Source organism: Sphaerodactylus townsendi, linkage group LG02 (genome assembly GCF_021028975.2).
Source record: "Sphaerodactylus townsendi isolate TG3544 linkage group LG02, MPM_Stown_v2.3, whole genome shotgun sequence".
Taxonomy (NCBI): Eukaryota; Metazoa; Chordata; class Lepidosauria; order Squamata; family Sphaerodactylidae; genus Sphaerodactylus; species Sphaerodactylus townsendi.
In genome coordinates, this window is record NC_059426.1 from 76,533,451 (window position 1) to 76,550,627 (window position 17,177).

At 39.8% G+C, this 17,177-nt stretch overlaps 1 protein-coding gene across 3 annotated transcripts in view; it reads left to right on the forward strand.

Moving 5' to 3' along the window:
• Window positions 1–17,177, forward strand: part of KMT5B (lysine methyltransferase 5B) — a 39,863-nt gene that overhangs the window by 11,333 nt on the left and 11,353 nt on the right. For all 3 annotated transcript variants that reach the window (XM_048483955.1, XM_048483953.1, XM_048483954.1), the window contains exons 2-4: window positions 1,856–2,080; window positions 5,098–5,245; window positions 15,938–16,103. In XM_048483955.1, coding sequence (XP_048339912.1) covers window positions 1,921–2,080; window positions 5,098–5,245; window positions 15,938–16,103 — 474 coding nt within the window. In that variant the 5' untranslated portion in view covers window positions 1,856–1,920. The remainder of the gene's footprint in view (window positions 1–1,855; window positions 2,081–5,097; window positions 5,246–15,937; window positions 16,104–17,177) is intronic.

Below are 17,177 nucleotides of genomic sequence, written 5' to 3' on the forward strand. Positions count from 1 at the left end.
TGTATAGTTAGCTATCCTGTTTTTCAAAAGAATCATTCATGTACATTATTTCACTAAACCTTACAGTGACTACCATTTCACTGTACTACAAATGAAGACTGAGAGATTGTATTCCCAATAAGTTTATGGCTAAGCTACTACTTGAATCAGAGAGCTGCAACTTGTGAAGGTTTTCTTTTACTTTTGTTGGTGGATGTAATTGAAATCAGAGATATTTCCAAATTTGCTTTATTTCCCATCGTTGATAACATTTATGGTGAAATCTGGTGAAAATTAACTTGTCTATGTTTTTCCACTAGGGGGAACTCTTGTAGTACATTCTTTCTGTTCATCACTTAGATTACTGGAACCTGAGATGTAAGGAGTGGCTTGGAAAACTTGTTTGAAATTTTTGACTTACAGACTTCAGATAGTAATGAATCTTTTCTGAGCATAATGAAATAATGCTCTATATCTGAGATTTTGGATGAAGTGCTAATGTGAGCCCTGGATGCAGGTGTTTGGAATTTGTCAACATAGATATGCTCCTCCAAAATCTGAAATCAGTTTTCAAAGAATAATGTGGAGAGTTGAAAGGAAAAGGAGAGGAAGTGAAACAGTTCTGTTTATTTTTCAAGATAATGGGATTTAATGGCTTGTTGGAAGTGTGTCCTTTTTAAGAATATGCATCTCTCTTATTTTTACAACTGTCTGTGTAGCTGATGGTCTAGTTCAGTGTTTCTCAACTTGTGGGTCATGACCCCTTTGGGGGTCGAACGACCCTTTCACAGGGGTCGCCTAAGACTCTGCATCAGTGTTCTCCATCTGTAAAATGGATAAATGTTAGGGTTGGGGGTCACTACATTAGGTTGAGGGTCACGGCATTGGGAAGGTTGAGAACCACAGGTATAGTTGGTCTGAGTTAAAAGTCTTTGCATTATCCCTTTTCCCAGTCTGATCAGCCACTCCATCATTGTCAAAAAAAACCTCGTGGCACCTTAAAGGCTAATAGATTTAAAAGTCCATTATTGTCATCTGCTCTTTAAAAATATTTTTAAATGCTTCTTTTCATCATCATTGTGGATAGATTACATATTTTATTTGATAAATTTGTTTATATACAACTTTGTCTCAAGGTCTACGGACATACTACAGCATGTTTTATTGATACATAGATATTATTAATTACCACTTCTACTATTATAAGTGTGTCAAATTGTCATTGTTTTGTTGAGGGGTGAGCAAAAGTGTTAAAAATCAGATACTGTGCTTCAAAGAGGACGAAGAACACACACATGGGAAAAACACATAAGATATAGAACCCTCAAAAGGGAGGACAAAATACCCTTTAAAACAAACAAATTTAAAGACTATTTATTTATCATTTAAATTTGATAGACCACAACCCCCTTGAAGGTGTATAGTTGTAGACTGTTGAGTTGTGAATGTTGGAAACAGCCCCTGAAAAGTGAGAAACCTGTGCATTTGGTTTCCAACCACACAGTCTTCTATTATTGTGGTACAAGCATTATAAAGGAATAAGGCTACAGGGCTGGCCAAAATACGCATAGAAAAAAGATATACATGATCTTTACATGGGATTACATACTTGAGCTCTTTTGCTTCCTGCATCTGTTTCTATTAAACTTTGTGTGAAACTTTTCTTAAGTTGCCTACAATACACATTTCAGGTACAACGCTTTGTTTTAATGAAGGAAGTTGTTCTGATGAAGAAACAAAAATATAATGTTCAGTGTTCACATATATTTGAAATGGTGTTTATTAATGTACTTCTCATTTTTACAGAGCATTTGATTTGTTTCTATATCTGGGATTTCAGCTATTTCCTTTTGCTTGTGCTTTTTACTTCTGCCAGGAAGTTGAACTTTAATTGACTTTGGAAGAAGGACTAAATGCAACGGGGGCAGATTGCCTGTGGGAATGAAGTGGTTGGGAGAATCCAAGAACATGGTGGTGAATGGCCGGAGACATGGAAGCAGGTTATCTAATGATCACCACCAGAACCAATCCAAATTACAGAGCCCTGAAAAGGAAAATCCAAAGACTGGCAAAAATGGAGTTGAGAGACGATCAAGCAGATGTATGTATATGCTAATATGATAGGAACTACTTCATTTAATGATTTGTCAAACGAATTTTCTCATGGAACTTGTTATGTGCCTTTTTTATTTCACAAAGGTTGTATTTGCTGAATATATTTGTGTAAATATTTGCATTGTTTCTGATTAAGTTTATTAGTGACAGATCAATGTAGTAAAATAATTTATTCTTATATCTCAAATAAACCTGAGTCCCAATTAAAGCTGAAATGTGAGCTGTTTACTGTTTTTCTATCTGAATTTCGTGAGAAATTGTGTCTAATGTTTAATGTGCAGTGGTAGTCAATTTGATCCCAGAAAAATAAGTGGCTATTGCCATAAAAGTTATTGATTTTAGTGTTTTGTTAATTATAACACAACATGAATATACTTTTTGAAGCTACTCTGTTAGTTGCAAGGTTATGTAAAGTAGAGGCACGGTAATGGTAGCCCTTTCATAGAATCATAGAGTTGGAAGGGGCCATCTAGTCCAACCCCCTGCTCAATGCTGGATCAGCCTAGAGCATCCTTGGCATGTGTTCATCCGGCCACTGCATGAAGACTGCTATTGAAGGGGCGCTCACCACCTCCCTGGGTAGTCAATTCCACTGCTGAATTGCTCTCACTTTTTGGAGAGTCTCTAAATAAAGAGAATTCTGTATTTTCAGATATGAGTACATATTCTGGGAAGATGATCTGCTGCTCTGCTGGCAGAAAATGTCCTTTGTTTCAATTTAGATTTCAAGCAGAAATGTTTGTATTGTATGTTCTACTACAAATTTGATCTGCAGACAGGTCTTCCTGAAGTCTGCTTATTGAACTTCTTCAGAGCATTAGTATAAATAATTATTTAGAGGATGGGCACCTGTGTGTGTTTTTATACCCCCCTCCCCCTCCCATCCTCCCTTCTGTAGCTTATAGGATATTTTCAGTATCAGAGCCTGGGAGTTTGCATGGGGAGCCTTCCTCTATTCCATATGAACAATGAATATATGCTCTGTCTCTCTTCCAGTTCCAGCTCTGTTCTGAGACTGGAAGGGAGTTTATGAGTAACCTTTTTAAATGTGGCATTGACCTTGGGCAAGGAAACTGTATGTGTAAATGGTCTATTTGCATGATTTTTCTTTTTCTGGCATAGGAGCAACAGTCTCCCACATGTTTGCAGATCCCTTAATGTATTTCTACAAGATGTTTTCCAAGTGTACCTCAGCCACTGAAGTATCATTGGAACAACCTCGGAGAGGCCCAGTTATAGGAAGGGCTGTGCTAACACCATTGCATGCCTTTTATATAAAGGAAATATTGTTTTAAAGGGAAAAAGTGAGCAATATTTTGTTAGCATTAGAAGAGAGAATAAGGTTCACAAAATGACTTTATTTAGCAGATCAGGGAGTATTTTCTGGGAAGCAGATTTTGTATATCACATATAGCCCACCCATGTGAATGGCATTTGCAAAGTATGCTTGGGTAAATTTTGTTTTAGATGCTTGAATGGTGTCTACTCATGAACCAATATAAACGTCAATTAGCTGTCCTCTTGTCATATAATGGTACTTCTGTGCCTCTTCCCTTTCGCTTTGATGCCTCTGCTCCCTTACGTTAGCCACTTTCACTGGCTTGTGTCTTCTGTCCTTCCTTACCCTTTCAGATATGTTCTTACCAAAGTGTTTCAAATTTTTAAAAACCCAAATAAGGAAGTGAGAAAAAAACGCACATTAAATGATTATTTTTATTATAATTTTGTGCAATTTGAGGAGAGTCCATAGTTGTACTGCCCTTGGATTTAGGAACACCAAGTGAACATTACACGCTTTTGTTGAAAACTCACACTACAAGACAAACATAATAAAATGAAGTTGGCATATCTCATGTCAGGTAACTTTCACTGAGAAAAGTAAAATCTTCATCCTCCTGGCCATATGAAAATCAAATCATAAAAAACCATTTTTTTACAGAATAGTCACTGTTTGCCACTTTATTAATATTTCTGTTACAAAATTTCCATGGTTTGTGATGAAATAGTGAACTATACTAATAGCTATCTGATTGGTCCTTAAAGATGACTGTAATGCCATGTAAATTTCTCTGTGTTAAACCAGTGGCTTGGATCCAGACAAGTGTTTCTCTTGGTACTAGGATTTTTGCCCATGGAGCTCTATTTTCCCACCTTCCCCCTCTTGTGGTAACCAGGAATGCCTCCCAAAATCCTGTTCCTGGAGGTTCTCTGTCCTCTAGCAACAAGATTTCATGGAGTATTGATGCTGGTGCCAGAGCAGAGAGTAAAAAGAACCCAGCATGTTATGGGTGGAAGTTATTGTGCCTGTGGAAATGCTAGTCTGGATTTGTGACAACAGGAGCTAGAGTGCAGGGCCTTGGTTCAGTTACAGGAGCAGGCAACTTCCAGTATGCATTCCAAATGGCTGCATGGCAGACCAGTTCATCACACAGAGCTGTTTTTTGCCCTCAATAAGGCAAGCCCCTGAAGGGCTGACTGTATCACGGGCTGGTGGTGTGGGAGAAGGCAACAGTTTAACTTATGGTCCTCATAGCCTCCTAGACCTGTGAGGCCCCCAGCTTGTTTTGAGATGAGTTTATGTGGCTCTGGGAGTGCCATTTAAACTCAGCTTGCACTCAGTGCATTTGGCGGTGTACAACTCTCACTTGTCCTTCCTCTCTCTCCATTTTTTTGCTGGCACAACATCATCTTCACGAGTAGATGTTGTGGGAGAGGGAGGATTGTCACTTGAGGAAATTGATTGTTTAACCCTGCTTTAAATTCCTTAGGTCAAACATTATGTATGAATGAAAAAATAGGGCTGCTTTTCCACTAAACAGAATAGGTTGTTGTATTCAGTTAGCAAACATCCTGTATACTGGCATATATACACAACAAACTATTAGGCAAGTAAGTTCCCACTCCTGTTATTTTCTCTCTTGGAAATGCCTCATAGAAAGGGAAAATCCTTGAGATTCAGTAGTCTGTTTCAGCTAATACTGACATTTCTTTTGATTTATGCAGGTAGTGGTGGTTCGGGATTTGAAGGCCAAAGTCGCTACGTGCCTTCCTCTGGAATGTCTGCCAAGGAGCTGTGTGAGAACGATGATCTAGCAACTAGCTTGGTTCTTGATCCATATTTAGGGTTTCAAACACATAAAATGAACACTAGGTAACTTCCTTTAATTTATTTACCGAGAAAAAATAAAGAATAAATGAAGAGTTGGGAATCCCTAAATTATGTAGATGCTATCTTTCAAAGCTAACACAAAATTGGGATGCTACCTTGAGCCTTTTGTGGTTGGCCAGGCAGAGTGTGATGTTTCTAGTTCAGATTCCTTTAACTTCCATTGCCATGTTCCAAGTAAGACTTTGGACTATACAATATACAAAGGACAGAGAATGTGCTTCCAAATTTTGAATTCATCAGATCATTACAACTGTTAACATATTTTACTGTTTATGTGTTGATTTGGTTCTTTTATTAATAATATGAGAAATTGTTCCTTGATCTCTGTGTAAAGGATGATCACTGCCTCATCACCCAGATTGTGTTCTATTTAGACAACTGCTGGAGGTATGTAATGACTGATCATGGCAGCTCTCCTGTAGAAATAATATTTGCAGGAAAAAGTCTTGTAAATTCTTCATGGTCTTCTAGTAGGTTGTAGTTTCTTGAACCACAATATAAGTTTTAGGTGTGCGTATTTTTTCCATGTACAGTCTCAGTACTAGGCACAGTAGTTATTTTGGGGGGAAAGAATTGACCCGTTGGTGTAGCATTTAAAATATTTTGCTGGCGGTATAATTTTTTGTACAGTTGATTTGAGATCCATTCAAAAAGAGTTCTAGAAGAAACTTAGAACTTTGTTTTTTTGCATAATTGTCTTCAGTCAGTTTTACTTACTATGGGCTTCATTCTTAGATTAAAATAATCTTTTTGTGTATCATGGCAGCTTTAATTGTTACCAGAACTGTTGACGGTCTGAAATTAATATTCAGAATCTTCAGATGTTCTTTATCACACACCAATAAGAGTAACATTTTTTTAAAAAATTAATTTTTAACATATCATACACTGCTCTCTTAAAACACCAGTGAATCTGCTTGAAGATACTGCTCTAGAAAACGTGATCTAGTATAGTATACTTTGAATGATGCAGCGTGTTGTATCATCTCAATAATATGAAAATATAGAGAAATTCAGAGCAACACATTTTCATATACCTATAACTAATGGTTTAGAAGTTAAATCATCCTCCCCCGCCCAAGATAAGCTCTTTTCTGCATTTATATGTTCAGTCTGTCATTGTTGGTGATTTTGTGTAGTCCCTTGTCCCTCTGCTGCATTGGGGATCCCTTTGCAGAATTGGTTACTGTGTGTGTTAGAAGCTATAAAAACAAAGTTGTCATACAAGGCTTTATAGAAATGATTGGTGCCTTGTTCTTTAGTGGATTGAGCTTTATAGAAATGATTGGTGCCTTGTTCTTTAGTGGATTATTGAATAGTTGTGGGGAAAATTAATATACAGTGAGTGAATATGTAAATGACTTTTCATTGGAGGATTTCTTTTTTATCTTTTACTTGCTCCATTGCCATCCTTTGTTATTTATGGCTTTGTGAAGCATGATAACAACTAGAAAATGTTGTCAGCATTGGAAACAGTGTCACTGGTTGCAGTTGGGAATAATTAAGGTATTTGAGGTATTCCTGCCTCAGCCCTTCGACATAGGGAGTTGGCATCTACTAGGTACAGTTGGTGAAGCACAGGGTTGTGAAGTGATACAAAATATTTCAGCTGTTCTGGTATTATTATTATTGTTGTTGTTGTTGTTATTAAATAAATAAAAAAAATAAATTTAATAGACCGCCCTACCCCCAAAGGGCGGTTCACAAACCAATCAATATTTGAATACAACAAATAGTTTCAGTTAAAACAATTAATAAATTAAACATTAAAACACTAGCAGCAGTGATCTTCCACAATTAAAATAAGTAGATGATGTCCGGCATTAACCCCCCAGGAGGGGACTGGCCGATATTCAGTCAGCAGATGACAAAGCTGTAGGGAGTTTGGGTAAGTAAGTTTGGGTAGTCCAAGACCACCAGATCTCTGACATTTCTAATTTATTTATTTTCATAAGTAATTTTGGTTCCTAATAAAATTTTGAGAGCCAGCATGGTATACTGGTTAAGCTGGGAAACCCAAGTTCAGATCCCCATTCATGCCATGGGAGCTTCCTTGGTGACCTTGGGCCGGTCATACACTCACATCACTGACCTGCCTAGTATTTGGACAGGAGACCTCCCCAGAATATTTGGGTCACAATGCGGAAGGAGGCAGTGGCAGACCACCTCAGAATGTCTCTTGCCTGCTGGGTCATCATGAGTCAGCTGCAACTTCATGGCAAATAAAATTACCATTATGAACAAAATAATCCTCTCTTCTTGTACCTGAACATCTGTTTACTTCTTTGAGCCAGTCTCCTAGTGTGACTGTAGGAACTGGTGGTGTGGTTAAAAGAATAGCATGGTGCTTTCTAATCAGTCTGACCATAGGCCACTTTTGAATAGACAACCTATCCCAAATGTGCAGGACTGAAGATGTTTCATTCTGGTCCTTTAAAAAAAAATTGCATGTATGTTTCATAATAGCTGCTCTTGAACGTTCTGCCAGAACACAAAGCCTGGAAAGATGGCATTTTGTTTTCATAAGTGTCGGTCTTCACCTGCGTAAGATTGCATTCAGACTAAATTTTCCATCACCTGAATGAATGTCTGCCCCCCCACTGAAGCCCACTGATATCTACAAGATGTGACTTCTGGTGGAAATATGACTCTGAGGGATTACATGGCAATGTTTGCAATTGGAGGGGACGTCTGTGGAAATGGCCAATTTAATCTCGATCCTATCCGTTGTCTAAAGAATCTATCTGTTTCTTCTTCATTACATGCCTAGAGTTATTTTCCTCTTTTATGGATAATATTTCCTTGTCAGCATTTCCTTTTTTAAAATACTATTTTCTTAGTCTTATGGAAATTTCTTTAGGCCAAGAACATTTCAAGGTGCTTCAAACTTTGAAAATTTCTTTGTATATAATTTGGAAAGCGTTGCAGTTAGGTTGATGAAATACCAGCGTTTGCCATCACTATAGGTAAGAATAGTTAAGTTGTATTAACCTAAGAGATGAAGCATTTTTGCTGCTTTGTGATGCTCTAGTCTAGTGACTCCTCTGGAAAGAAGATTCACGTTATCAGAATTCGCAAAAGTGTCGGCTGAATCAGTTTCTTTTTAAGATGGCACTTTAGATATAACCCTCCTTACCTCAAAAGGTTGCAACTTCCTTGCAGTAGCACATACTGTGTGAAGGAAAATACAATTCTGTGTGTGTGTGTGTGCTTAAACATTATCTGAAGACTGACATCCTACAGTAAAAACACTGTATTTGCAACCCTTAAAAGAGTTGCTTGGATTAGGGCCTGCTCAGTCAAATAAACACACAAATAAAACTACTATAATAGTAGGAGAATGACACTAAATTGGGAATGGCTGTGTCCAAAAAGCCCTGATAAGGCTTGGATATTCTTGGATATGTTTCTCAAGATGCCTGTTAAGAGGACTGCCCTAGCAAGCTGCTTGAACAAGTGCTTTTTTCACTGTTAAGATAAAAATGTGTGGATTCATATACATTTGATTCATAAAGTGCCGCACACATGAGGAACAGCGTATTGCAGTAATATGGGGAATCTCTAGGTTTGTGTTGGTAGTCATATATTTCTGAGTTGGATTATTTGCCATATTCTCATTAGAACTTGCTCTTTAAAAATTCTTTTATCAAGAAAGAGATTTCCTTGTTTCCAGGTAAAGGTTTCCCCCTAGATATTTCATAAGATTCAGAGTTGTGAAATAAGGTAATTATTGAATGCAAATTCTCCTACATGAGCAATTAACAAAAAAACATTCTTCTTGAATAGCTTACTTTTAAAAAATTCTTACTTTATTTTGAATTTCTATCCTGTCCTACCCTAGCAAGCTGGTGTCAGGGCAGCAACAATAGTCAAATCAACAATAGTCAAAAATAATAACAATAACATTCCTGTCTAATAATAAACCCCCAATACAGTTAAAATATTAATAGTAAATATCCACCATTGATTTAACAACACTGGCATCATTGGACTTACCAGATTTAAATAATGAAGATGTGTCTCCCCCAAGGAACCCTCTTTTAAGATGGTATATAGCCCAATGACCCTCACCCTCTGAGTAATGTTTCAGAATATAACAGACAGGAAGGGGGAGGGAGAAAAGACAGGGAAAGAAAGTAGGGGGAAACGGGTGAGGCCAGCGTAGATGATAGACCATGGCTGCTTCAACCATGGGCCTAGAGCAGGGGTAGGGAACCTGCGGCTCGAGGCGCATCGCGTCTCTGCCCTTCCGCAATAATCCCGCAGGCGAGCATGACTGGCCGCGCCCGTACCTGCGAGGCCGGCAGGCGGGCGCCCACCCGGTCGGCTGGGCGGCCACTGACTTCCTCTTGCCTGCCCATTGGGCCGGGGTGGGTGCTGCCGGCTGGCAAGGCCAAGCCGCCAGCTATCCTGCCTGCCTGCAGCCAGCGGTGACATCATCGCTTCTCAGAATGGCCGGAGTAAAGGTAAAAGCCCCAATATATACAGGTATCTTTATTTTTAAATAATCAAAAAATTGACTTGCGGCTCCAAGTGTTTTCTTTTCCCATGGAAAACGGGTCCAAATGGCTCTTTGAGTGTTAAAGGTTCCCTACCCCTGGCCTAGAGAAACATCTCCATTTTCAGGGTTCTGTGGATCTGCTCCACATCCCACAGGGTCCTAATCTCAGATGGTAGAGAGTTCCACTAGGCCATGGCCAAAAATACATGTCCCTGGTTGAGGCAAGTCTGGTGTCCTTTGTGCTCTGGACTTCATGAGGTTAGTATTGCAGAAATGTAAGGTCCTCCGAGGGTGGGAGATGTGGTCCCATAGATATGAGGGCTTCAGACCTCTCAGGGCTTTAAAGGTCAGCACTAATACCTGGAATCTGATCTGGAACTCAGCTGGTAGTCAGCGCAGCTGGTAAAGCACTGGAAATATGTGCAGTCTTACTAAAGTTCTAGTAATGACTCTCGCCACTGCATTCTGGACCAGCTGTAATTTCTGGAGCAACCTCAAGGGAAACCCATCTTAGAGTGAATTGCAGTAATCTATTCTGAAGGTGTCCATTGCATGGATCACTGTGGCTAGGTTGAGACAAGACAAGTAGGGGGGCCAGCTGCTTCACCTGGAAGAGATGGAAAACAGCCAGTTTGACTGTCTGTGTGACCTTGGGCCTCCATAGGTAAAATGGCATCCAAGATCACACCCAGGCTCAGGACAACAGGTGAAGGTGTCAGTGTCACCTCGTCCAATCTCGCTAGCCAGTCTCTCCCCACTAGCCCAGCCACAAGACCTCTGTCTTTATTGGGTTTAATTTCAGCCTGCTCTAATCATCTCATGATGACCTCCAGAACACCTGGACAGATTTTCCAGCGTGATTTCCGGCCAGTCCCCCATCAACAAATGTGACTGGGTGTCTTCAGTGTACTGGTGACAACCCAATCCAAAACTCTGGACCCACTGTTCACAGAGTCACATGTAGATATTAAATAACATTGGAGAGAGGATCACCCTCTTAGGCACCCCATATTGACAGGGTGCCAAGAGGAAATCCCCCCCACACACACACACACGCATACAAATGGCACGCTCTGTCCCTGGTTTCGGAGGAATGAGGTCAGCCACTGCAAGGCTTTCTTTGAATGCTAGAAGCAGCAAGGCTGTGAGTCAAAAGGTTGTGATCAACCCACCTCTGCCAGGTAGGCACTGGAGGTCATCTGAGAGAGCTGCCAGCACAATCTCTGGGCAAAAGCCAGACTGAAATGGATCCACTCCCAGAGTCTCATCCAAGAACACCTGTATCTGTATTGCCATTGCTCCTTCAACCACCTTTCTCAGAAATAACAAGTTCGAGACTGAGCAGATCTAAAGGGTCTGAAGAAGGCTTCTTCACGAGTGGTTTCACTTTCTTCCTTCAGCCCCTTTGGGAAAGTCCTCATCTCTAAGAGCAAGTTAATCTCCAGCAGGGACTGTTGCACCCCATCACTACTGGTTTAACCAGCCATGGAAGGCACGGATCCAGGAGGCAAGTGGTTGGCTTCACAGCTGCTTGGGACTTGTCCATCTTGTCCAAACTTGGGAGAGCAGGCTGAATTCGTCCAATTAAGGAACCGGAAGACAGCCAAGGGGCCTGCAGCTCACTCACTATATCAGTATTGATGGGAAGGTCCCGGTGAAGCAACAAGATCTGGTTTTTAGCCTTTCATAAGTTAGATATCATCAATTATATAACTGATTACCAGACTAGCAGTTTTGAAAGTTTCCTGTCCCATGTGTGTCTGTGTTTTGGGAGTGAAGCTGTACTTTATTTATTTTATTTATTTATATTTTAAATTTCTAGGCCGCCTCTTCCCTGAGGGGCTCGAGGCGGCTCAACAACATGGCTGTTATCAACAGCAACTCAAACAACATGGCATTAAACATTAAAACTCTGGCAGCAGTTACATATAGTTTGAACAATCCAAAAAAAAAAATTCAAGCAGGTTAAAACAGTTCAAACAGTTCAAACGAAGCCCATGCTAAAGGCTAAAAAAAAGCAAGGGGAAAAAGGAAAAAAGGAAAGGAAAGGGAGGGAACAGGTGGGCCCAGATGGAGTCACAGCAGGCCCAACCAAGATGACAAAGATGGAAATCGGCAGAATTTCAGTGGGGGGCAGTAAAACCGCGGCCAGCCTCTCCAAAGGCCCGGTGGAATAATTCTGTCTTACAGGCCCTGCAGAACTCGCCAAGGTCCCGCAGGGCCCGGACTGATGGAGGTAGGGCATTCCACCAGGCAGGGGCCAGAGCCATAAAGGCCCTGGCCCGGGTCGAGGCCAGCCGCATCGTCGCGGGGCTAGGGGTCGCCAGCAATTCTGCCACTGCCGAACACAGTGTGTCAAATCTTCAACATATACACGTTTTCTGTACTTGATACTGTATCAGTTCTCAAACATGTTATAGTTCATGCTTTACAAATATAGGGTTCTCTAATATTGATGATTACCATGAAGGTCATTTGCAACTTTCCTACTCATCTGGCAATTAGATTTCATCTTGCTTCAACACGGTTTCAACTTTCCTAGAAGCCTAAGGTGGAAGGGATGAAAAGGACATTTAGTCCAACCTTCTACCATAAGGCATAACGAGTCATTCACCATGCCTTCCACAGGCCAGTCTATACCAGAGCAAAGTATGCCACAAGCACAGAGAAGGCACATTGCAGAATGGTACCAAGAAGCAAAAAGCTCCAAATGATTCAAACAGGTGAGCCAAGCTACATGCTGGAAAAGGTGTATGCACACACTACTAAAAATTGATTAGTAGCTGGTCTCAGTAAAATAAATACTGATTCCTAGCACAGGTGAAGTACTGATTTAATGGTACATGGGGGTATATTATTCTTCAAGCATCTTTAGAGTACAGGATTTACAAACAAATTATCTGAAAGGAACCCAAAACAGAACAAACAGGAAAATATGCCATTGCATCTAAAGCACAGAGTGGTCATGTTATTTGCTTGGATACTATTAAAAAGGGCAGCTTAAGGAAAAAGTCTAATCCTTTAAAGATTGTTTTTCTGTTAAGTATTCCTATGTCTTGTAGTCAATCTACTATGGAATTAGGCCACAGAAGTAATTTTTAGCAAGCAGTCATTAGATACAAGATATGGGCACATAGGAGTTAGCAGTGATTAATGCCTCCTAATTTTTTTCACCACAACTAAGATGGTTACATGTACTTGCTATTTTGAAAACAGTATTGTAATTTATATCCAAAGTATACTTGGAAGAGAAATGTGCAACAAATGGCAGCAGATTTTATAGCTAAAGTAAATAAGTATCTTTGTGGATTAGACAAGTTGAATGACCTCCCATTGTTTAATATGTTACAGTTTATATCCTAAGGTGAAAAATGATCTGTGCTGTGATAAAATCATACTTTTGCTACCCAAAATTCTACTAGGCAAGGTTTGCCATTATGTGAGATGTGCTTGTTAATAACACATTTTGTATCAATAATTAGGAACTAAAGGAAAAATACCAACATGTCCAACCACCCAGTTATGAGAGCTTACAAGACTTTAACATTTTAAAAGAGGGGATGGTGATTTCCACCAATTACCCTTCCCTACTTCAGCCCACTGGGGTTCAGAGCCTCGGGAACAGTGGTTGAATTTGGGCCTCATTGAGTTGCATCCATTGAGTTTTATTTCAATAATGACGGAGCCCCTCTGATACAAGACCCATTCTGCCAGTGCAAGAATGCTTGTGTTGGTGGAACATAACTCTGCAGTTGATGGAATGCTTCTTGCATGTACACAGTGGAATGGAAACATTGGATCCAGTCCAGGGTGGTTATATTGGATATGATTAGTTATAGAATACTTAGGGTTATGAATGATTTTATAGGCTGATGATTCTTGGCTAAGTCTTTTATTAAGACTTTTTAAATTAAGATTTTATTAATTTTATTCCCATTCTGTATGTCTTTACAATTAGATGTCAGACCCAGCATCAGCAAATTCTTTCCACAAAATCTTCTCAACTGCACCCTATAGTGGTTGGGAAGTCCAGGTTACCCAAGTGTTCACTGCCTTAGTGCTTCAGACAAAAGTGAGGGAAAGCTTCACTAAAACATTAAAATAAAAAATAGCAAATTGCCCTTTGTAAGCCTGGCATTTGTTTGCTTAAACCTGGGGAAGTGCTTTGCTTCTGTAATTTTCAGGATGTTGTTTTGGAAAACTGCGTTCCTAATAGATAAGACTACTGATCACCGGCCTTATGTTTTATCATGTCCAGTTTGTAGTTACTGTATTTTCTGTAAGTTGTTCTTTTGTTCCCCAAAACATTTGAAATCTATATGCTGCACTTACATGTAAGCTCCTAGAGGTCTCCCATCCCAAGGACTGATTAGATCAGTACTGTCTTGGCTTAAACAAGGCTGCAGCTTCACATGTCCCCAGCTATACACTGGGCCTTGGCTACCGTCTTTTATATTTTGAAGTGTGCAGTGATCCTTCCCCTTTTGTTTCCTTGAAGGTGTCTAGCTAGAACAGGCTACAATATTCCAGAGAAATGTTATTCACTTGTAGCAAAAAAAAAAAAGCAGGTATTTTGTGGCATCTCAAAAAATTACATATTATTCTAGCATAAGCTTTGATGGACACTAGAGCCTATTTCATCAGATAATGTCATCATGAAAACCTGAGTCAGAATAAGATTTCTCAGTATAAACAAGCTAAATGTCTTGTTTTGGGCTGGTGTGATAAATTCCCTGTTTTTGTAAACAGTCCAGTGACTGCAGAATAAACTTCGCTTTCTTTGGATGTCCCTTGTATATTTTGTATTTTCTTCCTATTCAGGCTAGAATTTTCTGTTTAATATACCCAGCAATTGCATTCACCTGCAGGATTATCACGTTGGTCACTTGTGATCAGTATGTACCACCCTTAAATCTGTACTTCCTAATTCTGTGGGGTTTCCACTTATTTAAAAATTTTCCTTACTTTTTGAATAATGTAGCTTATAAGCATAGCACCTGCCGAGTTTATCTGGTTCATTCTTTTCAATTTTAATGGTTGCCTTTTCACAAAATGATTTGTTTAGTCTTCTCTGAAAAAAGAACCCTTTTCTAAACAATTGCAGTAAAACTTTTAGGATTCTTCAAACAAACAATAAGCCTTAGAAATTGTAGATTTGAGTCCAGTTGCACCATAGAGACCAACAAAATTTTCAGGCTATGAGCTTTTGAGAGGCAAATCTCCCTTCATCAGATAGAAGTAGGAATAGAGGTCTCCTTATATCCCAGTTAGAAGGTGGGAGGGGTGTTGCAAAGAAGGAAATCAGGATTTAGACATACAATGCACATTTGAATCAGCTTGATTAGAGCAGAGTGGAAATGCTTGTGGGCAGAAAATTAGCAGAAATGCCTCTAAGCATTTTGCCTCCACTTTAATCGAGCTGATAACTTTATGTATTGTACCTCTTCTCAATATTCTTTCCATCTTCAGACTGGGCTATAAGAACTCAATCTCCATTCCAACTCATTTCTGATGGAGGGAGTTTAAAAGCTCATACTCTGAAAATATTGTTGGTCTCTAAGATGATACTGTTGCAAGAGTGGGGTGTGTGTGTCATATGCAGTTTTACAAAAACCTGTTTCCATTTGCCTACATAATGTAATGTGGAAAGAAGCACCCAGTTCTCAGGCCTATTCCATTTGCTAATTCTTTTAAGTGTATGCACTTAATTATGCATGCCTTGATTTTGAGGGTCCAGTGTATATGTTCACTGTTTCTCAGCTCTAACTGATATGACTAAGCTACTTCAGTCTACCTTCTTCTTTTGGAGTCAACATGACTGGTGAGAACTAGTTCAGCTTATACAGTTTGCCTAGCTGACTTCTTACAATAAGTACAGAGTGCCTCAGAGAAAATTCGTCTGACCCAAGTGGAGACTTCCTTCACTTCCTTCTAATAACAACCCCTAGATCAGAATCCAGCATTGGAAGTGAAAAATCTTCCCAGTTATATAAGGAAGCATTTTAATGGCTGTACTTGTGGGCATTTTCTTAGAGTTGTGCAGAATCTGTTGGAAGCAGTATCTGTTCCTTTCAAAGTGATTTAGTTATTCTAGACTTATGGAATGAGCAAATTAAAAAAACAGCATGTTTGACTGGATGGGCTTCTTGTATTTTGTTTATTTGTTGTTTTAGGTTTCGACCAATAAAAGGAAGGCAAGAGGAACTGAAGGAGGTAATTGAACGTTTTAAAAAAGATGAGCACTTGGATAAAGCCTTCAAGTCCTTGACGTCAGGTGACTGGGCCCGGCACTATTTTCTTAACAAGAACAAAATGCAGGAAAGGTTGTTCAAGGAACATGTAGGTTTGTTTATACTTATTTTTAGTTTGGATTATTTGTGTGTGTGGTTGTGCAGGCCTCTGTGAAAGTTAAACTAGTAAATTAGTTTACTTAACCATAACTCATATTCTTCTGGAATGCTGTCTTCACAGTAACCTGCGCATGATTTTAATTCACCCTCTGCTGCTTCCAAGACTTGAGCACTCCAAGTTCCAGACCACTCGCTTTCTGCTAAGTGACTGTAATCCATCGATCACCTTGGCAGTGGCTAAATTCTTGGAAAGCATTTTAAACACCCGTATTTAAATGTTTTAAAAGTTTTCTCTTTTAAATGGAAATATGGTAATAATTTATATGCCATTAAAGATTAAAATGAAATGAATGAAATTAGTTTACTTTTTGTATTTGCTTTCACGTTTTAACAAATGCTGTATTCTGTAAAATGTTGTACAATGGTTTTCAATGGGGTTGGATTTCAGTTTCTGAGTAATTTCAGAGGGGCAGCTGACAGCCCCATCCACAAGCCCCATCCACAAACCACTGCAGCCACACTGCCCCCCCCCCGCCCCCCACTACTCCTAGGGGGGCTTCTTGGCTGCCTAAGGAGACTGCAAAAGTTCAAAATTCACTCTGACACCAAAGCAGTCTCTATGGGACTGTTCAGACTTAAGCCACCATTTTTGGTGACTTAAGTGTGAACTGAATGCCACCCGTGTATGGCAGCAAACAGTTGAGAGGGAGCCAACTAAAGTCAGCCCCTCCCCCAGCCACACCATTGGACAATTCCTGCTGTGCTGATGGAGGCGGCGTGGGTGCAGAAAAGTTGACACTGTGGTCAGCACCATGTCACAGTGTCAGGGGAGGGCAGTGATGGCAGCTGTGTGCCAGCAAAATTGCCCTTCCACCAGAGTAAGTGCCCTGGGGAGGGCAAATCTGCTGGCTTGGCTGTCATGCTGCTCCCTTTGGATGGGGCTCTTAATCTGCTGCAACAAAATTAAATCTTATGCCAGAATGAATTTTATTTGTCCTGAAAGTAGACTGCTATATGATATTGAGAATGTGCTATGTGCATGCAGTATTCATTCAAAATAATT